We start from the raw sequence: 25,532 nt of genomic DNA, 5'->3' as shown, positions 1-25,532 counted from the left end.
GGTGCTGAGTCATCCAAACACAAGCCAAGCTAAACCAAAAGCAGACAAACATCAACAAGGGCTTGGCATTCGTCGCTGTTTACCTTCTCTCTCTCTTTGTATCTCCATACTCAGAACTTAACCCTAAACAAAACATAGTCGTTTTCCTGGTGTGTAATCTGTGGACTCGATACTACATCCAAGTTCATTCTACCTGCACACCAGGATTGTCTTCCAATCTATCTAATTACGCAGTGGTCGCTGCCCCCAGTCTACACCATGGCTCGGTTGAATGACTATGCGGCTCCTGCCGAGTCCATTGATGCGTGTAAGTTTGCGCAATATACCGCTATTTTACAACGTTCGAGTTAGCAGTTGACATATGGCCTCTTGATTTCTATCCAGTGAAGCGACGATTTGTGCGACAAAACCGCGAGATCGCAAGGGTGAATTCCTTGCAATCTCTCCGTATTCGCAGCCTAGAGTCAGAAGTATCGCATCTACTTTCGGAGAATGTGTCGCTTCGCAAACAGGTCATCAATCTCACCCAGGAAACCGAAAGATTGGAAGCAGGGAAAATGCTGCACAGTGGAATATACGACATCAAACACAAGCTAGATGCCAAACTAGCCGAGTTGAGCAATTTGGCGGCAGATTTGGGTTCGTTGCCCCGCAAGGTGGGCAAGCTCTGCGACGATCAGCTCGATAGGCCAAAGCAGGCGGAGTCCAGACCTAGGACAGAAGGCATGATGGAAGGCGAAGATGGAAGGCTCCCTGCCATTGTTGAGGACAAATATTATCCTCGGCGGACTCTAGAGTAAGGACGTTCCATATTTTTTGGCCACTCCAAGTTGCTAACACCTCCTCCAGGCCCCAGGAGCTCAATAGCCTGGTCCATGACGACCACAGCATTTTAGATTCTCCGCCACAGTTCAGCTTTATGCCGGAGGAAGGGGATGCACGCATCGAACATTCAAGTCCATCGCCACCAGAATCAACATTCAGGAGCCAAATAGGAAAGGATACCCCCGAAGAACCCGAAGAACCCGAGCCTTTACTTCCTCCAACCCTCGAGACACGCAAGAAGAAAAAGAACCCAGGTTCGATTGTTGCGCCAGAAATTAGCCCCGCGCAAACAGATCGGCAGCCAAGTCCACCCATCAATACTACTCAGCATGCAAAATCGGTTTCAACAAAGCGCAAATACACACCCGAAGACGATGACAGATTCGCACCCAACCTTATTGCCGACGATGACGAATTCCAATTCACCCGGCCCAGTCACAGCCCCAAAAAGCGAACAACACCATTCGAAGATACACAGCGAGACCAGTCACTCACTGAAAGCCAGGTCGAGGTGACAAGAGGTTCAAAAACTCCCGTCTTGTCTATGCGGAAGGTCCTCGAGCCAAGTATGTTCTGCAGACTCTTAGTTCGACCCCTACAATGGGTGTAGCTAACAATCGGATCAGAGAGTGCAAATTCAAATCTAGGCTCTCCCAAGAAGGCCCGCATGTCTTCGCACCAGGACTCTAAGCTTCTGCAAATGTCCACTAAGGGTGACGAGAATAGCAACTCGCCCCAGAAAGTGAAGGATGTCGAGAAAATCGGTGGCAAGACTGTCAATCAAAAGCCGCGCGTGTCCAGAATCGCCCCTTCAAACAAAGAAAAGCGCGCCAATCAGTTTGCCCCTCCCCAGCTAAATGAGCCAACGCCACACCAGCCAGCAATGTCACCACATCCGAACGCAATGAAGACGGAGGAAGAATCTGCAGTTCGGCCTTCCCGGCGTCGTGGTGCTGTGGTTAGCTATGCAGAGCCTAACCTCCGGGACAAGATGCGCCGCCCTACCAAGGAAATGATCGATGCTGTTGCACTTGGATCGCGAAGGTCCTCTAGTTTCCAGGCAAGTCGAGAAAGCTTGGACGGTGGAGGAGAGGGTGGCCACACCCAGTCTCATGGCAGCCTCCCAGCTGATTTCACTCTGGCGCAGAGCTCAGATCTGTTCTCCGCAGATGGATCTTCAGAACAGCTGCTAGCAATGGTCTCCCGGAGAAAACGCAAGGTGTCAGCGAACCCAAAGGACGACAACGATGCGGCGAATCCAAGTTCTGGCCTCAAGAATGAGATTGAGGACAGCCTCGCAGATATCTCGGCCCAAGTGTCTCAAAAGCCATTAAATTCAAGGCGTCAGACTCGACGTCACTCGTCAAACCCCAAGAGTACAACTGGAAACATGGCACAATACGATGTGGACCAGGTTGACCTGCAATCCCCAACTGGTGACTCTCCAGAAGACGAGGACTCATTTGGGCCGGGACCAAACAGTTCGACAATGGACACCAATGACGTCAGACGTGGCCAGCGCGTTGCTGCAAGAAGAAAAAGCATGATGGTATGAAGGTTCACTTTAGCGCTTCCCAGTAACAGGATTTCTCTATCCTTGCCTATGTACAATTATAGACCGGACCGGGCTGCAGTTATGTTTCAGATACCCCCTCACTGCGACCCCTATCTTCTCAATACAAATTTCATTATCTTGTTTACCCAACGCCCTCTACGTGTTTCAAGTAGGCCAAGTAAAAGTAGCTCTTTCAATGACCATTCAACCGTCGCATCGGATGCAGCGCACCGTAAATGGATCTGACATGTCCTTCCCCTCCGACTCTGTCAAAGGTCATGCCACATTATACCTTTTCCTGCATGCCACGCACCGGATTTGAGTGGCTCTTTCCCAGCGTCGTGCAAAGGTCATACACACTGCGCATAGACATAGATCTGTCACATATCACACACAAAGGGAGGGGGTAGAATATACGACCTCAGCCAAGATGATTCGTATGGCTGTGCATCGGAGCCCAACCAGAAAGCCTTAGCCCAAGATTTGCTCAGTTCCGCCTCATCTCCTTGTCTTGCATTGCCTTACCAATCGGAAAAGCCCCAAAAACAATATCAAGTACCGCGCGCATGATTTTGGTTCTGCTTCGGATTCTTCGACGGCTTAGGCATCTTCTCATATGCATTCGGACTCGGCTTCCTGCGATTGCGTTTCGGTTTAGAGCCGTGGTCTTCGGGGCAACACCCTTCGTCGGGGTGGGACGCGTGCTCGCCGTGGGGTTCCCGCCTCTCCGTTGTGTGAGTGTGTGTGGCGAGCCCGGTTGACTCTGGCGGTGCGACGGTCGTCTTCACTCTCGCTGTCACTCTCAGATGAGCTGGATGAAGATTCTTCTGAGCTACTTTCTCCCACTGGCCGAGCTTTGTGGTAGATGCAGCATACTGGGGGCCGTTAGATTGTTGCTGGTTGCGGAGAATGATCGGGGTGAAAGAGAATAGATAAATTAGAACCATACCTTTTGAACTCTTTTTTTCCCATGCCCTCGTTGTCTACAACATCTTCACTCCATCTGATTCGCCGAGAAGACGATGTTGCTTCGCTGGCATCAGTAGGTGCTTCCTCAGCCCGTAATCTGAGGGTTGTGGGAATGTGGGCAGTTGAGGAGTCTTGTGGGGACTCTGTGGTGGTTTGGAACAGATTTGACGCCATTGGTTGGCGTGTTCGAGACATTGTGATGGAATAGAGTGACGTGAGCTAAAAGGGCTCAAAGAAGCAAAGAAGCATAAAATCACTACCTAGGTACTTTTTCTGATGATGCAACTGATAAGGATTCACCGCCTTCCGATCTCTCCACATGTACATACGATAATATAGCATAGGCCTCAATGAAGTTAAGGCAGTTATCACCTATACACTGTTTGTATCTTTGAATTGGAAATATTTTTTTAAATCATTTGACGTTAAAAGCTATCAAACAAGCTCACGCCTTGAATAGGCAAAGTACACAGATGAAATTGGGAATTCTGTTCCGTGTAGAGCCGTGATGCACCAATCTCAACCCGTTCAGACAGGAAATGGGTTTATGTCGCATGCTCAATAGCCAAGGGGAGTGATAAAAAAAAAAAGAAAAGATAAAAGGATAAATTCACACACATCTTTCCAGAGCAAAGCCTCCCATGTTGCAGCAACACATGGCTTCCCATGATCTAGAGCTCGTAGAAGGACCAGCCGTCAAGGCCGTCATTCCAGGTCAACCTTGGTTCTTGCTCATGTCCAGGGGAACCAGTAGAGGCAGCAACAAACTCAGCACGCAGTTCTTGATCCAGTCATAGCTCATCCTCATGATCCATCTCCGATGGCTTCAACAGACCTCCGACCTTCATAGCTCGATCGCGCTCAGCGACCTGGGCATCACGCACCGCCTGTTCCCGTTCTTCGGCATACAGCTCCGCGTTGTCATCAGAGAATTCTTTCAGAGAAATCAAGAAATCACGAAGGTGAGTCTTGAATTTGTTTAAGTCATCAGTGTATGCAAACAGTCCAAGAACGAACTGCTTGATTTGTGCTCTGGTGGGAAAAAGTCAGTACGGTCTTGCATGATTTCAATCGACGCCGAGGGAGCTTACTCTTGAAGATTACCGAATGCATTCTTGAGCAGATTTGCGATGTGCTCCTGCAAAAAGTCTTTGTTTGAAGTTCCAGCCGGGGCTTGATCGGGGGAGTAGATGGGCTCCTGGATTTTGCCTGATTCCACAAAGTAAAACATGCGCGACAAAAGCATAGCCTGGGATTTGAATCCTAGAAGACCATGTTGTAAGCTTCATTTTTCATACCAAACACAAAGGACATTACTTACCAGCTTTATGGTCACTATCTGTGAGGACAAAGAAGACGTCCTGGAGAATTGGAATGTAGAACTCGCGGAAGAAAATACTCGAGGTCTGCTGGTCAGTTTCGGCCATGTTGTTCATCAGCTCCAGGCACATTGTAAGACCAGTGTTCTCCACCTCGCGGTTGTCGTGCTTTGATGCCCACATGCATGAATCGATGACAAACTTGAACTGCGCAGCATCGAGCTTCAAAAGCGCCTGGAAACAGTACAGATTGACAGCTTGAAGCAGTTTAAAGAACTCAACCCGATGTTCAGGGTATTCGTGGAAGTCCTTGTTGATCATCTCAAGAGTGCAGTTGAAAACACTGTCCATGATGGCTGGAATCTTATCCTCCATCAGATTCTAATTAACTTGTTAGCAAGGTGCAAGTATGCGACGTGTCAGGCCATTGAATAAAAGGGCATTGCCAGTCATCAAGTCAAAACAAGGAAGAAGCAACATACGTGAAGCTTGTGGATGATCGTAGTCATGGCATTCAAGACCTCAGCCTCGCGTGCATCGGGGACGTTCCGGGCATAATCAATCAGTACAGCCTCCATAAGTGGCGGTACCATGCTGGCATTGACCATCTCAAGGTCATCTGACTTGTCCACGTAGGTGTCAATGAGCTTCAAGATTTCTTTCTTGATGGTCCGAAGTCCTCGGACCTTGGGGGTTTTCGGTGCAATGGCTCCTGTTTGTGTGTCAGTCAAAGGGGGAAAAAATTTTCGGCTGTTCACCAACGGTGAATTGGGTTACTTACCATCACTAGCAACAGCATCATTAATCAGCTGACTGGCAGCACGGTACATATTCAACATGTCGTGATAGATCCGGCCAATCTGAGAATAAAAGTAGGTACCAATTGAAGAGCAAGCTGCAACATTAGTCTTCATGATGTTTCCGACGATCTTGATCGTGTTAGCATCTTGCAAAATCGCGGGGTTTTGGTTTGCCTCCGCAATAATCTGATCCCAGGCGGTGTTAGGGAGCGCCATCAAGTTCTCGGTCAAGCGGTCTTGGAGACCCTTCTGACCTTGCGCTGAGATCATGTAGCCACAGGCTTCATAGAAAGTATGGATCTGTTGCGGAGAGAGGTCCATCGTGATCTTTCTCATATTTCGGACAATTTCTTCGATGAAAGGTTCGCTTTCACCAGGTTGGAGTGCCACGAAATGGCGTCTGCACTTGTTGGCGATCTTGATGAACGTATCGCAAGCCATGTCTTGGACACCTTCGTGTGTCTCGTGCATAAACTCAAAGAGCTTGTTGACGACCGTCTTCAGGAACTTCCAGTGAGCCTTCAAGAACCGGGGGTATTGTCCCACGATGTACATGATGTTACTCGCCACCACAGCTTTGTTGTCCTTTCCGCGCTTCTGCTCTGTGAGGCCAAGAAGATCCTTGATTACGGTTACCAGGAAACGTTTCTCGGTTTCCTCGTTCATGGCTCCAGAGATAGAACCAATAGCCCAGCAAAGCGTGTTGCAGTTCACCCAGGACCATTCGGTTCCATCAACTTGCTTGGCCAGTTTATCGATCATAATGGTCTCCGTATCAACCACATCAAGATGGGTCAGGTAGACCAAGCATTCACGTATCGTCTTGTAAAGTTGGATGGTGTCACTTTCCTTAACAAACTCGCGCACAATTTCACCCTCATCGTTTTCGACAACCAAGACCTCTTCTGGGCGGACCATCTTCTCGATCATCACGGTGCGGAGGTTTGTTAACACAGTCTCGTACTTGTGCTTGCGCAAAGGATAGTTCGCTAGGGTAGTGGGATTGGGAGCACCACCATTCGCCAACCCACTAACGCTCATGGATACCAGCGGGTTGATGTCGGTAATTGGGAGCTGTTGCATCTCTTCGTAAAGTTCTTGCACGAGCCTTGTCCAGTAGTCCAAGCAAATCTTGAACACTTCCCGATCGTCGATCTGGCTGATCCGAATCAGGTAGAAATGAGCGTGCGTGAGGTAATCTTGGTTGGGCAACTTCTCGATAAGCTATGAAAGAAAGCAGAACGTCAGCAAAAAAAAAAAAAACATGGCGTTGAAGAAAAGGAGGAGCGTACATCCAGATGAGCACTGAAAAAGCTCGAGAGGAACAAGGCCAAGTTTGATACAAACTCTTGGTCTCGTCCGTTGCTCATGGCATATGTCTGCTTCAGGTCCAGGGACAGAGGAATGACATTGGAAACGGTCGTGAGGGTCTCGGTGAACATGTGCACCAATCGTTCGTCGTAGTTGTAAGGAGCGCCAATTTGCAAGCCACCAATCTCAGTCAGACACTTCAAAGTCACATTTCGGAACTCGGGCTCTCCCAGGAATCGGGTGAGGAGAGTGTTGATGATAGGGGTTTCGAAGATGTATCCCAACGGGATCCAGTTCAAAAATCGAAGAAGAGTTTCGAGGGTCGCTTTCACCAAACTAGGTTGGTTTGCAGTGTTAAGAACCTCGGAGCACAATTGGAAGATCGACGCAAATTCCGAGGTCATGGAGGTCTTCAAATTCCGTGCCTTGGCGGAAGTCATTTGATCTTGCGAAAAATCGAAGACTTCCTCCGACAACAGACGGAGAATTGTCATGTTGTTTTCACAGATCGAAAGGCTGGCATGACAAGAAGAGATGATCTCGTTGATGAAGGTGGGCCAGTTGTGCGGCCATTCTTGCTTCAGAATGGAGACGAGAACGAGATTGAGCTTGTTCAATAGAGGGCGCTCCGCTTGGATTTTTTCTTCAGATTCGGAATTCTCGAGAATAAATCTCACAATAAAATTGCGGATACCTATGATGGATAATATTAGTATGGGCGGGAGGCAGAATCACGCTGTCACTATAGTTCTTACCCTGACATTGGTCTCTCGGTAGAACCTTCCATCGGGTCATAATCACATTGTCCAAGACTTGGAGAGCAATGTCTATTAAAGTCAGCAACTCCTTTTCTTTTTCCTCCCAGAAATTTCAACGCATAGGGGGATGTTGCCACTCAAAACACACATTTGGTTTGAAGGTATGAGGCCTCTTGGAGGATATTGCCCACGGTGACCCAGGCATCGGGATTTTGCTTGAACTGAAGAGCACGGGAATGATTAGCTTTCAATTCAGACGACGTTGTGGAAGGGCTGCGCGCTTACTTCTGTCAAAGTCTGCTGTGCTTGGTTTTGCTAGAGGTGGTTATCAGTGTCAGTGTTGTACCAAATCTTCACTGAGGGGTATAGAGAATCCATGAATTCTGCAATCCAAGCTGTATAGAGCAGAAGGTTTAACTTACCACAGCACCTTTGCCTTCAAACAAAGCTCGGACCGTGTTGTCCAGCTCTTGTACCGAAATCGACATCCCGGCGGAGGCTGGCGATGTCGCCTCTGATGACGGAATGGGGGTTGAGACACGAGAATCAAGGGTGGAGGATGATGGGAACCGCCTGGACAGGATATGGTGGTGCCAGGGCGGCTGCAGGGCAGTATCAAATGATAGAGGGGAATGAGAAGCAAGTGTGTTCGGTGGGGGTAGAGATCCTTAGAGGGGTCTTGGGGGTCAGCACGTTGTCAGGACGAGAAATGATTGGACAGAGGGACTAAGGGGAAGGGAATGTGAGTTTAGGTCAAGGCTTACCAGATACTGAAGGCAGTAAAAAAAAAGCACGAAATTTGAGGGGACAAAAAAAGAAGGAAGCTATCGTAGACTCTGGCGGTGAGAGCGCGTTGGATGTTTGAACTTGATCTCTCGCGGTCTCGTCGAAGTCTTAGTCAGCACAAGCTCTCCAACCTTGGAAGGTTCCAAGGTTGGAATAGATACCTAATGTACATACAATTGTATTATGTCCCATTGGATACCTAGGTAGTATTATTATTATTACATTTTAATTATGGATTTATGATAGGTGCTATGAGAAAAGTGATAGTGATAGTGATAGAATTCTGAGAGTTGGACTGAATCAGGTGCCAGTATGTAAAGACCTTAACTTAGGTACATACATATCTATATACATACCTGTACGGAGTATACCATATAAGAATATGACAGATAAAGTGGGAGTTTTGAACTGTAACAAAGAAAAGTCGTCTAAACTCCCGGAAAGCGCCCATGAGGCATCCGTGCCCAGCCGACTCCTCTAGTTGATTTTAGTTCCTTGGTCCTAGCGCCGCGGCACGCTGCAGTCATCAATAATTCCCGAGATGGGCGCCAGATCCATGGAAAAAATATTAAAAACAGGCTTTAGAAAGAATTAGGGGAAAATTGGATTAGAATAACATTATAACAAGGGAAGAATTAAATAAAATCTATGTAAATATACGGAGAAAATAATAACAAAAATCGAAATCCCTTTAAGCGGCATAACCGCCCTTATGCGCGGGACACGGCGTACACGGGCGCCAATGGCGAATGTGGGCAAAAAAGAAATTTGGAGGGAAACGAAGTCAGCGGATGGGCCATGTCTCAGACCCGCGCCTCACTAGGACACGGCTGATCGCTTCTCCGATTGGTTCTGAGTGTTGACGCCGTCATTGCCGATCGCCAACTTCCCCTTTCCCTCTTTTTTTTTCCCTTTAGTTATTGGACTCTTTTTTATTATTATTTTTTATTATTTTGTGCTTTTCATGAAAAAGAGAGAGAGAGAGAGAGAGAGAAGAGACAGAGGGTCCTAGCTCGGTGTTTTCCCTTTCTCTCTTATTAGTCTCTTCCCCCCTCCCTCTTCTCCCCCATTTTCCGTCTCTTCCTTCTCCTTTGGCTTTCTCTCTCTCTCTTTCCCTCTTCTTTATATTTAAACCCTTTTGCTACTTCTTCTTCTTTTTTTTTTTTTTTTTTTTTTCCCTATTATAAAAAAACCCTCTTGGTTGAATGCTCTTTCAACACATCTTGTATACTATCTCTGATAATCTCCCGATCTCCTCGCCCCACCCGCGGGTGACTTAACTGGCAATTCTACGCAAACACCAAAAGAGTTGACTAAGATATTGGAAGTATTTCCAGAACTTTGAAAAGCTTCTATTCTCTTCTCTTTGAGACTTATCCCTCATATTTGGGGGCTATTTCTTGGCAATTGAGTTGCTACCTTTGCCGATCTTCGCCATATACTTGAATAGTCTCTTGCACCTCTCGGTGTAACCTCAGCCCTATTCTTCGTGGTCTCTGGTTTCGCCTTTCTTTCTTTCTTGGCTCCTATGATGACGGCTCTTGCTGCTGCACCTGTCATGAATGGTAGTCACGATTCTGGGGCCGAAACAGGGACGGAGCACAGCCCATCCCGATTTACTGCAGTTAATGGGAGAGAACCTGTGAACCCTGGCAATACCAATGGGAAAGGGAATGGGCCAACACCCAGTTCCATCCCCAATGGAGAACGTGTGCCAGCCCAGGAAAAGACCAACTCAGATGCCACTCAACGAGATGACCGGGATGATCCTGCCAATGATCAAGGGAAGTGGTCACAAAGATCCTCGCCCAGCGGCTCTCACAATAAGAATAAGAGAAAGAGATCAGAATCCCGTGAACGAGATTCCGTGAACGCCTCCAGAAGCCCGGTGAACCGTCCTACGGACAGCAATCAACCCAATCCGAATGGCAGTATACCAGGATCGGTCTCGGAGATGGAGCGTGGCAATCATTCTGCAACACCGTCTCATCGGTCTGAGGGCAATGATGCAGGCCAGACTTCTGCTAATAGTCCTTGGTCAGAATATGATTCTCAGCTGATCACTCAAGCACAACGGGCCCAGCAAATTGATGCATCGGATGCCCACCTAGCAGACGCTCTTCAACGCGAGGCAGGCCAAGAAAAGTCCATAACAAATCGCTCGACCCCCGGCGCTCAGCAGCCATCCTCTCCTGGTTATGCGCCAGATCGACATGGGACAATGCAGGTGGCTCCAAAGAGAAAGCGGGTATTTAGTAACCGAACGAAGACAGGCTGTATGACCTGCCGCCGCAGAAAAAAGAAATGCGACGAGCAACATCCGGCATGTAAGTCTACTCCTAATAGTCCTAGCTCCCTCTCTCTCTCTCCCTCTCCCGGGCTTTTCTTTTTCTTTTGGTTTTTCTCTTCCGTTTTCAGATCATTCTTCGTCCTAGATCAACGAAAGGAGCGACATTAATGATGCATTGTAGGCAACAACTGTCTTCGTGGAGGCTTCCTATGTGAAGGGTATTCATCCCGAAGCACCTGGCAAAAGCCATCTAGCACAAAACCCCCGATCCCTTTGCAATCCAAAGAAGGCTATTCAGACATCAATGGCCCGTATATGCAAGAAACACCACGACCTCAAGACCGACAGCCTGGCTTAGTGGAGCATGTCGACGCGGCAAAAATCAGGCCCCTGGTGGAGGAGAATGACCGCCCTGTGCAACAATACAACACCAGCCCAACACATACACCATCCAACCATGCGTGGTCAAAACAAGCTTGGCCAGGTGCTGGGCCAGGCGCCACGTCTAATACCGGTCATCCCCCCTATCCATCCGAACCTATAGCGAAAGTCGTCGATTATCGGGAGGTCCCACCCATCCATGAGCTATCGCGGGAAGGACGTCCCAAACCTGACTATCCGGTCATCTCTTCTCTTCGGGACCTTAGTCATCCGTCTCATCCTAAATCCAGTATGCCCTTGTTCCAAAATGGGCCCGAGCAACGAACGTTGCCCGTGGCGGCTGTGGATACCCATAGTCCCCAGGCGCAGGCTCGAATGGCACTCAGTATCGAGCATCAGCTCTCTAGCCGTACCGCGTCGAGTGACGAGACGGAGAAGGAAAAGATGATCAGAGGCAAGCTCTACCGACCATTTGACGTCCACCTCGTAGAGGAACGGGATCGTTGCCGAGGTGCACTGTGGAAATTTAACAACGCCTGCAATCCGCTCAATGGCATCAGTTCGAAAGAACAAAGCCGCCTCCTGAAAGAGGTCATCGTACCCCCGGCATGTTCCATTGTCAATTCACCAGCTGGAGCCGGCATGCCTCGCTCTGTCGGATCCATCGGCCAAGGGGCGGTCGTCGAGGCCCCTTTTAGTTGCCATTATGGTTATAATATCCACCTCGGCGAGGACGTCATGATCTCGGAAAATTGTCTGTTTGTGGATGACTGTGTTATCCGCATCGGTGCTCATACATGGATAGGCCCCAACGTCAAAATAATTAGTTCAACCGCTCATCCCAACATGCAAGAGCGCAAAGGCTCGCAAAGTCGGTATCAAGGTCGTCAGGTCATCATTGAAGAAGATTGTTATGTGGGCGCGGGGTGTATCATCTACCCAGGGGTTCGTCTTGCTCGTGGGGTTTATGTGGCCCCGGGAGAGATCGTCAACACGAACATTGCAGGTTACATGTTTCAGGGATCAAAACCCAGCTTTGCTATGTGAACGAAGTGACGTGAATTGATTTTTGTATGTGGAAATGCTGAAAAACCTTCCGCTACGGTGCGGGTTTACCAACGCTTATAGGTGGGAAAGCAAAATTATGACTCCGCATGGATTTCTTCTTCTGGTTTGATTTTGATTATATTTGATTTGATTTGATTTGATTTGATTTGATTTAATTTGATTCCTTTTTTTCCCTACTGTTTTTGTTCTTTTCTCGTTTTGATATCCACTGTCGCTGTCGAATGGTTTCCCTTTTCTTGTTTCACCGCTCCCATGTATCCTCCAGCCAATGGGTCGCTTGATCAGTTGGTACATTGAACGTCATTCCATTTCCTGCTATGGTCGACTTCGAGAATCCAGAGACATACCTGGGGCTTTCATCGTTGACTGATAGCAGAAGGATGTTATTAGCGTTCTGCGCGGCGAACCGGTGTTATCTTGCAGTCTATACACAATGCCTCTGCATCATTTACTCAATTCAATCTCGATTCTGCAAAGTTTTTCATATGTCAATTAGAGATCAAATATCTGCTACACCATCGGTTGGACAGAAAAAGAAATAATAATAATTAATAGCATTGTAATAAGGCGTAATCGTTAACCAAAGAAAATGGAAACATATCACATAAGGGGAATCTATCCAGTTTCAAGTAGCATTTTATGTTTAACACATCGGACCCGTTATAGAAGTCAGATATAGAAATGCAGTCATGGTAATCACACGGAAAATGAGAGGCCCGAAAAATCGCACTTTTGGAGTGGAGAAAGTGTAGAAAGGGAGAAAATGGCGAGCTGAATAAACAACTAAAGCCAGTCGAGGAATTCTGGGACAAAATAGCTGATCACAATCCCAGCGCCTGCTCTCAATATGCCTTCGGTGCTTTCGAAGGCCATATCCTTGAGATTGAAGACACCGGCCTTGGCAGCGGCATGGATCATTGCATATTCACCACTGACTTGGTAGGCGGCCACTGGAAGATCCGGTGCCAAATCCTTAGCATCCCGGATAATATCAAGGTAGCTGCTAGCTGGCTTGACCATGATAATATCTGCACCTTCGGCCATATCTCTCTGTATCGCACGTCGGGCAAGACCGCGGCCGCCTGGGGGAAGCTGGTAGCACCGACGATCCCCGAATGAGGGACAGGAGCCAGCCGCATCACGGAACGGTCCATATAAGCAGCCACTGAATTTGGCACTGTAAGACATCAAAAGTACACGGTGTGCCATACCAGCTTCAATCAACTTGAGCTTGATAGCCCGGATCCTTCCGTCGTTCATGTCTGACGGGGCCACGCAGTGAGCTCCAGCCGCCGCGTAGGCAATAGCTACATCGGAGATCCGGTCAACGGATTGCGCATTGTCGAGAGATCCATCTTCTCGTAAGATACCACAGTGGCCGTGCGAAGTATACTCGCAGAGACATACATCGGTTGTGATATAAAGTTGAGGGAAACGAGATCGGAGAAGACGAATAGCTTGAATTACAGGACCATCTGGGTCATCTGCAGCGGTTCCAAGTGCATCTTTGGCGGACGGTTGAAGCGGGACACCAAATAGCATTACTGAGCGCAGCCCCTTCCGAACAAGGGGGGCAAGGAAAGGAACCAGGCGATTAATTCCACGGCGGTATTGATTGGGCAACGAAGGAATTGATGTCTCCTCGTCAGGGTTGTCTGTGATAAACAATGGATAGATGAGCATATCCTACAGTGACAATGTATTAGCGATGAGTTGCTAGTGCGATTCTGTGTTCTATAACATCATTGAGGGCGAACCTTTGTCAATTGCCTATCAGCTTGCCATGCTCTGGTCAGGGGATGACTGTATCCGGAGTGTAGCTGGCTGGAAACTTCGCCAGAAATGCTGACGCTTGTGGCTGCGGTGCTGGCATACGACCGAGCGGTCGCATGAGACCGGTGAGATCGGGCGTGAGAGATTTGCGAGCTGCCATCATCAACACGGGCATCACGAAAGGCAATATCGGAGACCAAATTTGAGAACGACATGATTGAGAGAGAAAGAGAGCGAAATAAGCACAAAGAACAAGATTCAATGGAATCCAAGGGAATCCCAAGGTGAGGAGGCCGAGGATAAGGTGAATAAGGTGAATATCGGGCGCTATGATTGGTTGACTAAGCCTTTCACATCCCGCACTTTGCCACTCCAAGTCTGCCGGATATGTGGAAGATCAGATAGAAAGGGCATTTGGACTTGGAACATTGAAATGTATTGTTTAAGGCTATATACTCCGTATTCCGTTTGAAAAATAGTCGTCTATACTGCCTTGTGTATATTTTCCTGGGTGGTCTTCCTTTATATGTCATTCTAGATACATTTTTTGAATACGGAGATCAAGTTCTGTACAGTATGTATGCTGAGACAAAATAATACTATGAAAAGTACATGAATATGAAAATTCCAAATTGTATACTATAGAAAGTACACGAATGAATTGTCTGTCTTCTTCATACATGGAAAGAAGCCCCTATTTGGGCTTCTTTTTCGTATACCCCTATTATGACAGATCAGAAAGAATCTGTCAAACGGGGATACCGAAGACAAATGATACGAACTAAGATAAACCGTCAGCCGGAATTACACTTTCCCTATCCCGTGATTTATGTATTTACACTAACGTATTCGGTAAGCGAGTGGCCACTGTAAGCGAGTGGCCACCCCCTCCAAAAACGCGTCCATGAATTAGCACTTAGTTAATTCAACCACCCACTATGCCACCAATTCGCTCTCAATCCTCTGAAAATTCAATAGAGAGAGGGTAGGATCTTATTAGCTATCTAGGCTTTTAAAAATAGAGATATCACTTCTATTACTTCTGCTACTCGTATTTATAAAGTCCCGCGTATAGCTCTCCGCCACCGGCTTAGTGGTATATAATACCGCGCGAATTTTCGCGTAAATTTATAGAAACTATTAGAAATAGAGGAGGAATCTCTTTAAAAATAGATTCTCTCTATAGATACTCGCGGATTAGCTCCCTAGCCCTCTACTATACGAGAAATAGCGAATCTTCTCCTCGAAAAGCGCTAAACTACCCTAGTACTTTCGGTTAGCGATAAATAGGTTTATAATTTTATAAAATAGTACCCTCTCCTTTCCTCCTAGTTCTCGAGACGCTATAATTATAAATATATAAAATATAAAGATCCGAAGATTATTAAGGAGTAGTTTAATCTTATTAAAAAAGCTATCCTATAATTTAGGATCGATCTAGATAACGTTTATAACTTTAATAAGACCGGTTTCGCTATAGACTTAACTACTACTATAAAAGTGATTTTAAGAAGTAAATTCTATAATCGGCGAGTACTTTTATAGTCTAGAAATCGAGAATAGATAACTATTATCGAGTATATAAATACTACTAGCTAGGCCCTCCCGCTATATATAATTTTAAAGGTAAAGTCTTTATTAAATCCTAGTTCGATAACCTCTTAGAGGACTAGAGATTTAAAGTTAGTCTTAATAGATAGACCTCTAATAAAATTAGACTTCGCTAGTTTAAAAAGCTCTTTATTCCTACTACTTCTTTATATATAAAGGGGGGGGTATCGGCTTTTAATACTCGATAGCTATAGAAGTTATTTAACCTTAAGATTCGATAAAATCTTTAAAAAGAATAAAATTATACTAATCTATATACCTCTATACTCCTCTTATCTTTTATAACCTCTCGATATCGGCTATTTTATAGTATTAAAACGCTTATATAGCCGGATAGTTAAAATAAAAATATAGAATAGGATAAATTATATTAATAAACTTAATTTTCTTAAAGTAACCCTTTTATATAAATAGAGGCTTTTAAATCGGAGACTATTAAAAATAGCTTTTAATCTACTAGTTTAATACCTTTTATACTAGAGATAGTGATTTTAAAGCTTAATATTTAGCTTCGAATCCCTACCCCCTTATCTAGCTAGGGTAGTGATTAGGATCTAAAAATACCTTTAAACTATATATAATTATAAAAGTAAGCCTCTTTAATAAAAGTACTACTTTATATAAGATTAAGAAACGCCCTAAACCCGCTTAATTCTACTATTAACTAGGTTTTAAAAGCCTATTAGATTATAATATAATCCGCCGTATTACTAGAGAAAGAAATAAGCGATTTATACGCTAAAAACGAGAAGAAAAAGTAAAAGCGAACTCGATCTATAAGGGTAATAGCCTATAAAGGGGATCTCTTAATTTAGGAGGTTCGTAAGCTACGTTCGGAGCTATTTAAGGCCTAAGTAACGCGTATTAACAACTATCGTAAGTAGGTATCGGAAGGTTTAAGACCGCCCCCCCTAGGCTAGACGAGCATATAGAATATATAGGAAGCCAGGGCATAGAAGAGAGATATATCTAGATAGATAATTTTTTTAGTTTATTTAATTTAATGGCGTTTTGGTTGAGATAAATGCATTTAAAAACTATGTATGGGGGGAGGGTGGCCACTCGCTTACAGTGGCCACTCGCTTACCAAATACGTTATACAAGTAGTAGCCACCTTAGGTATCACTTATTGGCCTTAGGAAGCCACTTATTGAGCATTGGCACTGTTTTTGTAAAGATATACAGTCTGCAGGTGTATGGCCTGTCAACCGGGTAAGATACAATTGGCTGTGGGAGGGGATCAATGTATTGTCTCTATGTGCCAAGACTAATTCTTGTCAGAATTCAGGGGGCCTCGGGGGGCTCTGGGATTTTAGGAAAACAGTATGCCAAGAAACAGGGCCGATCACATGACGAACCCCGCTCGCTTCGGCCACGTCACATCTGAGACACCCATGTCAGTAATCCCGTTTCACAATTGAAAGGACCTTTATCCTTTACAGTTTTATTAGCTTCTAACATATTAAATAGTCGAGTATCTAGCTACTCTCCCTAGTATATACTTATTTCACTATTTAATATACTGCCTATTAGAGTTATTGTTGGAGGTCACGTGACATCTGCTCCTACACACATTAGTTAGCCTCACACCTAGATAGTTTCTCTCTTCTCCACGCATCTATTCACTTTCCAGAGTATCCTACATTTCTCAGCAGTATCTCTTCTCGGGTTATGAGCGCCTGTGTCCGAGGCTCTTATTTCACGGCTGACCTCGAATCCCCATTTTTTCCAGTGTTATACGTCCGCCAAGCCCGATATCCTATAGATCTCACTCTATGGAGTTTTCTAGCTTAGATAATTAGAACTCTCCAATTCTCCTATATCTAGATCTTATTAAGAGAGACTATTTGTATCGTTTCTATATCAATCTCGACCGTTAAAAAGACCGTTCGAATAAGGTGACCGTCTATTTCTATACAGACTATTTATAGTTTTTCGACTATCGACGACCGTTCGTCTGTGACGGTGCCAGTCTAACTCACCAGTTGGTAGGAATAGAATTCGCTAGTTGGAAAGTAGGTGCTTGTCAATCGGGAATTCTATTGATAGAGAAGAGAAGTCAGGTCTAGAGACTAGCTATATATATATCCCCCTTCCCTATTTACTAATAGGAGCCGGTATTATAAATAAGCCTAACTAGGTAACTACTTAGACTATTTATTTATATATAAGTACTCCCCCGTTTATCTATTCGCTATATATATATATATATATATATATATATTTAAACCTAGTCTAGGCTATATCTTACTAGTTCTAATAGCCTATCTACCTAACTTTATATTACTAGCTCTTTATATTCTTTTTTTATTAATAGTTTGCTATTAATATCGGTTTCTAATATATCTAGTATTTCCGGCTAGTTTTTAAACTTATAGATATTATATCTTAAAACTAATATAGTAATATAGAAAGCCTATATATTAAGCTATATATTAGATATCATAAATACTAGTATTATATAAAATCTATATTAGTTAGCTAGCTTATCTTTTTAAATAGCGCTTAGTGTTACCAGCCAGATCTTCAATCAAAAAGAGTGCATTTAACGAGAATACTAAGTACAGAGAAGTAAAGGAAAAGAAAGAAAGGATCCTTAAGATCAGAGATCCTTTGTGTGTGGGGTCCTATCATATGCAAATAACAACTAGGGCGGAAACCTTTAGTAGAAACCTTCTTAGATCGTTATATAACCCCCAGCTAAAATTGTATTTAGTCTCTAAATGCTAGTTTATCGTTATTAATATAATCCTTAAGTATGATTTTATCTCTCGCTATATTAACCTAATTCTATAAACGTGTAGGAGGGCTAGGCTTTAAAAAGTACTAGTTATAGAAATCTTAGATCTTCTATAAAGTATATTTAAAGTTCCCTATAGGATACTATTATAGATCGAGATTATAATCGAGCCATTAGATATAATACTGTGAGCAATTTAGCAGATAATATAATTATAGTCTAATATAGACTATGACTTGTCAGGGGAATCCTATCTTATATAATCTTATATAATAGGATTATATAAGATATATTAGTAGGGTTATACTTATCCTAAATAGGAAATAGGGTTGTAATAGAGATCAGAATAAATTAAGAAGAAGTTAGTTACATTTTCAGAGATAAAAATCAGGCATGCTTTTATAACCCTTTTAGGAGGCAAATCTGAGATAATCTATGATATCTTCATTATCTTATTATTATACTAGGAGGTTCTCTATATTATTAATCTTACCATATAGTATATATCTAGGGTAGCCTTAGATAGTACCGGTAAGATAAATATAGTTTTTCTTCCCTCCATAGTATGCCTTACTAATATAATATATACACTATTATACCAACATCCTATAATTTAGTATTTTAAAGGGAGGTTAGAAAAGCTTATAAAATATACTAAAATATAGATTATATTAGCATAGTAGCTAGAGTAGGAATTTAATTATATATAAGCTATTATAGAAGCTCGCTATACCTAGTATAATAATTCTTATTATTATATGTAGATTACTAGCATTATAAATTTTAACTAGATAAAAAATAGGGGATTGATATATTTGCCCCCCCCCCCTTTGGTTATTCCTGCCCCCCCCTGCCTTGATCTTCAGGCATCAGTTGACCGCTTTTCTCACCGCCTTCCTTTTTAAATTACCGCTTTCTCTAACTAAGTATAGTAGCCTAACGGTACCTCTATTTACTATATAAACCTCTAACAAAAATAAGTACTCTTTATAAAAAGTAAAGCTTTATAACAATTAATCAGTCTCTTTAAACCTACCTTTCTCTTTATTAATTCCTACTTCTTCTCTCCTTTATCTCTTCTCTATTCTTTAGCTTTATAGCTACTACTACTACTACCACTACTACTACCACTATCACTAGCCTTACTTCACACTTAAGGTAAAGGAATAACTTAAGGTCGTAGTATAGGAATAGCTCGAGGTTATAGCGTAGGAATAGCTCGAGGTTATAACGTAGGGATAGCTCGAGGTTATAGTATAGGAATAGCTCGAGGTCGCGGCGTAGGAATAAGGCGTAGTCGAGGCGCTAAAGCGCTTAAGCTAAAGCTAAGGCCCGACTTACTATAGAGATTTAATATAGACTAAGCGAAATAGGGGGTTATATACGAATAGAAGCTTTGATTATATAGGAATGAGCTTTTTATTCTAATTATAAAGATACATTTTTTTACTATATAAATCAATATTCGAAAAGTATAAATTTAACTGGCAGAAAATAATTCTGCCATGAAATCAGGCAGAATCAGGCAGAATCAGGCAAGGGGGGGGCAGGAATAACCAAAGGGGGGGCAAATATATCAATCCCCAAAAAATATAAAGCTAAAAGAGTATAAACTAAATAAAGAAGCTAATAAAGAAAAAATAAAGCGGAAGTAGAAGAAGGTATTAGTCGAAATTAGGAAGTATAGAAGGGCTAAAAAATGTAGTAGAAAATAATACTTTTATATACTAGTAGTAAATTAATCAATTTATATATCTCTATTTCTAAATTAATTAATTTACTATATAGTAGTATAAATGCTAGTTAAATTAAATCAATAGAAAAAACTATTATATAGGTGATCTCTTTTATATAGGTAGCGGACCCTCGCTTATAAAGGTCTATACTTTTTGTAAAAGAATTGTGGGGCCGGTTATATTCTACTATAAATAGTAATATGTAGTTAAGGTTTATAATAAAACTACTATAGCGAAGTCTACTATTGAGACTCGGAAAGGATTGTATAGTTTTCATTTAGTTAGGGTCACTAGCGACTAAGTACTAGATAGTACGGAAACGATAGTGTATATAAGTATAGAAACGGCTCTATATAGAGCCGACTAATAAGATATAAGATAAGTTTATATAAGGAAAAGGGCTCCTAGGATTGTATCCTCCCCTACTAAGCGGAAATAGATACTCCGTTTCCTAATGTATTATATAAGTAGCTATATATAAATCTTAAAGATAAAAATCAAAGAATATTAGTATAATTAGATCTATCTAAAAAGGTACGATTTATAGGCTCGAAATAAAGGAAATTCTTATTAAATCCTCTAAAAATAGCCTTATAAAGGTTATTAAACTTTATTAGACTTAGTATTATTAATAAAGGCTTGAAATAAATAGTAAAGGTATAAAAATAGCCTTATAATAGAGAATAAAAGAGAAATTAAAAGATATTTAGATGAAAAAAGGTAGTTTTAAGATATAGAATCTATTAAATTATATTTATAGGCTATTTACAAAACTCTTACTTCTAATTTTATAAATAAGATAGTCCCCCTACTTTTAAATAGATAGTATTTTCTTTATATAGTTTTATTTCTAGTTTTCTTTTCTTTTTATAAGCGTGGCACCGCCTTTTCACTAACGCACTACCGAGGGTTGGTAGGGCCCACTTAACAATATTTTACACTCAACAATAATTTTTCAATCTTACATCAACTTCTTTACTATTTTTCTACTATTTAAAAACGTCGGATTAAATTCAAACTTAGGAATCTCAAATTCTAGATACTATAAAAGTATACTATACACTCGAAAAACCTAATATCGCTAAATTAGCGCGTAAATTCGAGGTTCTATACTAACGTCTATACGCCTATATCTATAGCCGCGAAAATAAAACTATATCTACTAGCCTAAAAAAGGCGTTAAATCTAATTTAGGAAAAGGTATTACGAATATAGATCGATACTCTATATATTAGAAATATAGTAATACCCCCTTCTCTTATTAAAGAGATTATAATTTAATCTTACTATAGGGGGTAGTGATTATACTATTAGCTATAATTAGGTCTACTATTATATATAAAGACCACTACTATAAATTCCTATCTTATAAGATCTTTAATTAGAATAAAACCGGCTATTAAATTAGCTAGAGAAAGCGCTAAAAAGTACTCGCTCCTAATATTTATTATACTAATCTAACTAGCGGCTAAAAATAATCTATAACTAGTATTAAATATATATCTACCGATAGTTAGGTTATACTACTTTAGTTTTATTTAAAAGTACTAACTACATAAAGGAGTGGTATATAAAGATTAAAATCCCTAATTTTTATATTAAACCTACTTTAAATAACTAGATTAATAATAAGACTATATATAAATAGCTTTACTCTTTTTATAAAGCTATACTTCTATTAATTAAAAAGGATAGGCCGAGGCTACTTTTTATAGATAATTATAGCTTTTATATAACCCTTAAATTTACCTCTTTTTATATAAAAAATTTTATTATCCCTTTTTACTTTTTACTTTATATAATCTATCTCTATTAGCCCTTTAATAGCTAGGCTTTTTAATATCTAAAGTATTATTTTTATACTATAAATAATAATACTATTATATAGGATAGAAGTATAAATAAAAAGTGGGATTTTTTCCCAGCTAATCTATAATATATAGCTTTAAGCTTTTATATAATAAATAATTCGATCTTTATTTAAATTTAAAGGTATTTACCCTTTAAATCTAGAGGTTATTCTTAGGTTTTTATATTAAAAAATACTAGATTTAGAAATAGAAAAAGATATACTCTAGATATTTAATATACCCTCCCCCTTTTAGAATTCGCTAGTACTATTACTAATTTACCTCTAGATAATATTAGATAGGTTAATAAGTTTAATACTAAACTTATTAATAAATTCGATACTTAATCTTAGAGGTTAAAAGGTATATAAAGCGAAATATAGATATAAATATACTTTTAGCTTAAAAGAATAAATTATTATACGCTAAATTAAGGAAGGCTTATATAGCCTAGGTAGATATATATAAGCCGAGAAATAGGAGATCGATTCTTAGATTAAATAGCTCTATATTATCTCTTATATATATAAATAGGAAGATTATAAAAAGGTAGGATACTAATTTCAAAAAGCGGTAGCGCTTCTAGGTAAAACATACTAAGCAATTAGAAGTTAAAGTATAGGCTTAAAAAGTAAGGGATTTAGCTAAGGCTAAATATAAAGCTATAATGGTAACGAGAGATAGTAGGGGTGTAAATTGGTATATAGATAGCTCTGGTGGTTATTTGTAAATAGTGATATAAATGTATGGTGTATGGAATAAATTATTGTTGAGTGTAAAATATTGTTGAGTGGGGCCTACCAACCCTCGGTAGTGTGTTGGTGAAAAGGCGGTGCCATGATTATTACTAATTTTATTAATATCTTTATTAATAATTTTTTTTTATTACATATGGTTTATTATAGCCCCTATAGATAGTCTGTCGAGTTTATTAAGGCTAGTAAAAGTTTCTCTATATCTATATAGGACTTACTTAAAAATAGAAGATAATAAACTAGAGGTTATATTAAAGATTTTTTATAAATATTATAAAACTAAGTCTAGCTTATAAAGTATAGAGTTATCTATTACCGCTTAGATTAAATAGTAGGTTTATAAGCTTTTTATTACTTTAAAGACTATATAACTTACTAAAGTAGATAATATAAAGATCTATACAATAAGTCTTATATTTATAGATATCTTTATATAAAGATATTATAGTAAAGATTCTTAGAAAGGCTAATTAAATCGCTATAAGAAATAATTAGGCGTTTTCGACTAGTTTCTTCTATCTCTATACCTTTTTATAGCTTTTAGAGCTATAGCTAATAGTAATAATAGTATAGATAGTAATAATAGTATTAGTAGTGTGATCCTAGGAGCCCTTTTCCTTATATAAACTTGTTTTATGTCTTATTAGTCGGCTCTATATAGAGCCGTTTCTACACTTATATATACTATCGTTTCCGTACTATCTAGTACTTAGTCGGTAAGAATAAAATCCCTAATAGCGTATTTACTGTACTTTATAGCGAATAAAAAGCTAAACCGACTATTTCTACTAATACTAATGATAAATCTAATAGGGAGCCTCTTTGTTATATATATAGAGAAAAATACTACTTCTGATTATATCTATATCTAATAAAAGAAATAAGATCTAACAACTAGAAACTAGATCTAGAAATTATTAAAAAGACACTAAAAATAATTAAAAAAAATCTTTTAATAGCTATTTAATAAAAAGTAAAAAATCTATAAAAATAACTTATTAAAAAGGAGATATTATAGCCTTACTTTATTTTAATCGATAATAATAAAAAAGGTAGTTTTCGTATTTTACTATCTTAATAAGCTTTATTAATCTTTCTCTCTATTTCTTTATTTCTATAATTTTAACTAGCTACTCTCTTACTAGTTAATACTAATAGAAAATAGAAAATAGTCTTTATTTATTAATTAACAACCGCTAGCTAGTTGATTTAGCTACTAATAAAGATATATTAAATAATAAAAGCTTTTTTATCGAATTTAAATAGACCGATAGTATATTTAAAGTCGGCGATACTTTAATATAGCTCTATAAAAAATAGTAAAGTTTAGATTAAAATAATTAGCCGATCTAGAAAGCTAGTTATACTTACTTTTAATAATATCGATTATTTATCTAGTTTTTACTATAATCTTATCTTAGTAGAACTAATAAAAAAGAGAGAATATAAAGCTAATTTTAATAAACTTACTATTATTAATAAAGTAATATAAAGGACTTTCTTTAAACCAAAAGAAATCGGTAACTTCTTTATACTTTTATAAATAGATTTTATATTTCTAATAGTATTTATAATTATTTCTTTTAATATAAAACGCTTTATATAGTCTTTTATTTTTAAAGCTTTTACTACTTACTAATACTAATACTTTAGTTATCTTTATAGCGAGCGTATTAAATAACTTATTTATATAGTTAAAAGAATAGAAATTATAAAATTACTATCTCCTATTAAATAAAAATATAACCCTAAACTATATAAAGCCTATTAGCTTAGCCGATAGTAATAATAGATTTTATAATAAGTTGGAAGGATAAAATTTAGACTATTTAATTATCTATTTTAATCCTATTATATTTTAATCTATATATAATAATTATAAATAGCTCTTTTATTTTTACTTTAATAGAATTCGATAGTATTAGAGAGAAATATATAAGAAGAAGAGTAACTACTAGTAAGTAATTTATACTTTTTTCTTATATTTCTAAAACTAGTTTAATTTACTAATTAAAATATTCTACTCTAATAATAAATCCTTAATTAGGAATAATACTTTTGGCTATTTTAATAAGTTAGATATTATTATTTAAATAGTAGTTATTAAAACCCTAAAATAAAACGGCTTTACTATATAATCTAAAGGAATAATTATTATTAGAGTAGAAACACTTCTTTAAAAATTAGATTTACTAAAAAGCCTCTAGCCTAAAGTAGTTTAAGCTACTATATATATATTTACTAAATTTAGGAAGCTAGATTATCCTATAATAAAAATTCTACTAATAAGGTATAGATATCTTTATATCTATAAATATCTTAAATCTTAGGGTTTATAAATACTATATATATATAGAGATCTAAAAGATCCCTTAATTTAATAAGATATACCGCTATATAGAAATCGGCTATTTAATAGGATATTAAATAAATAATATCTAGAAAGTCTAGTTTTTAAAAATTAATAGCTATAACTATATATATAATATTACTTTTAATAAAAATCTAATATATAAGGAATATCTATCTAAACCTTTAAAGATTAAGTAAATTAATATTACTAAAATAATCGAGGAAGATAAATTTAATATAAAACTAAAGAAAGTGATTTAATAAGTAAGCGTTTTATAAGTCTTTTAGAATAAAATCTTATTTTACTCTTAGAATAGACTATCTGATAATATTAAGATCTTTACTTTTTATAGAGAAAATAGAATCTAAAAAGCTATTTATAAAAAGTACTTTCTTCTATTACTTTAATATTTAGCGATACCTTTATCTATACTAAATACTATTCCTTTATTAGAAAGTATACTATAGAGCTTTAAACCTTAAAAGATCTTATTTTTATACAGCGAGTAAGTTTCTTTACTTATTTCTCTACTAATAACGATACTACAGTCACCCCGCAAAAGTTTCCGTGAACCCGCTCCTAACCAAAATCAAAAATCAACTTGAGTATTTCAATTGATAATAACACCCTTTATTTATTAATTAAAAGACTT

At 39.6% G+C, this 25,532-nt stretch overlaps 5 protein-coding genes across 5 annotated transcripts, besides 2 other annotated features; 2 read left to right on the top strand and 3 right to left on the bottom strand.

Moving 5' to 3' along the window:
- Positions 1-258: 258 nt before the first annotated feature.
- Positions 259-2,380, top strand: N7519_000128 (shugoshin family protein; the record flags this gene model as incomplete). The annotated part of the gene is made up of 4 exons (XM_057286907.1): positions 259-307; positions 385-796; positions 850-1,391; positions 1,452-2,380. 4 exons carry the CDS (start codon positions 259-261, stop codon positions 2,378-2,380), a joined length of 1,932 nt encoding a protein of 643 aa, XP_057152990.1.
- A 551-nt stretch (positions 2,381-2,931) lies between these two features.
- Positions 2,932-3,544, bottom strand: N7519_000127 (uncharacterized protein; the record flags this gene model as incomplete). The annotated part of the gene is made up of 2 exons (XM_057286906.1): positions 2,932-3,255; positions 3,368-3,544. The coding sequence occupies 2 exons, from the start codon at positions 3,542-3,544 to the stop codon at positions 2,932-2,934; spliced, it is 501 nt and encodes a 166-aa protein (XP_057152989.1).
- Positions 3,545-4,140: 596 nt separating this feature from the next.
- Positions 4,141-8,025, bottom strand: N7519_000126 (exportin CRM1; the record flags this gene model as incomplete). The annotated part of the gene is made up of 10 exons (XM_057286905.1): positions 4,141-4,381; positions 4,441-4,612; positions 4,671-5,049; positions 5,151-5,380; positions 5,450-6,692; positions 6,761-7,473; positions 7,535-7,606; positions 7,686-7,758; positions 7,823-7,852; positions 7,960-8,025. The coding sequence occupies 10 exons, from the start codon at positions 8,023-8,025 to the stop codon at positions 4,141-4,143; spliced, it is 3,219 nt and encodes a 1,072-aa protein (XP_057152988.1).
- Positions 8,026-9,851: 1,826 nt separating this feature from the next.
- N7519_000125 (uncharacterized protein) lies at positions 9,852-12,041 on the top strand (the record flags this gene model as incomplete). The annotated part of the gene is made up of 2 exons (XM_057286904.1): positions 9,852-10,650; positions 10,795-12,041. The coding sequence occupies 2 exons, from the start codon at positions 9,852-9,854 to the stop codon at positions 12,039-12,041; spliced, it is 2,046 nt and encodes a 681-aa protein (XP_057152987.1).
- An 804-nt stretch (positions 12,042-12,845) lies between these two features.
- N7519_000124 (porphobilinogen synthase HEM2) lies at positions 12,846-14,050 on the bottom strand (the record flags this gene model as incomplete). The annotated part of the gene is made up of 2 exons (XM_057286903.1): positions 12,846-13,748; positions 13,820-14,050. The coding sequence occupies 2 exons, from the start codon at positions 14,048-14,050 to the stop codon at positions 12,846-12,848; spliced, it is 1,134 nt and encodes a 377-aa protein (XP_057152986.1).
- An 8,389-nt stretch (positions 14,051-22,439) lies between these two features.
- Positions 22,440-22,442: a sequence feature (Short protein (N7519_000123, KAJ6190102.1) was converted to a misc_feature.).
- Positions 22,443-25,428: 2,986 nt separating this feature from the next.
- Positions 25,429-25,485: a sequence feature (Short protein (N7519_000123, KAJ6190102.1) was converted to a misc_feature.).
- Positions 25,486-25,532: the final 47 nt, after the last annotated feature.

This window comes from Penicillium mononematosum (assembly GCF_028829835.1).
Source record: "Penicillium mononematosum strain IBT 11891 chromosome Unknown utg000001l:1.0-4488741.0:1.0-4491989.0, whole genome shotgun sequence".
NCBI classification, from domain to species: Eukaryota; Fungi; Ascomycota; class Eurotiomycetes; order Eurotiales; family Aspergillaceae; genus Penicillium; species Penicillium mononematosum.
This window is presented reverse-complemented; position numbering and strand designations above follow the sequence as displayed.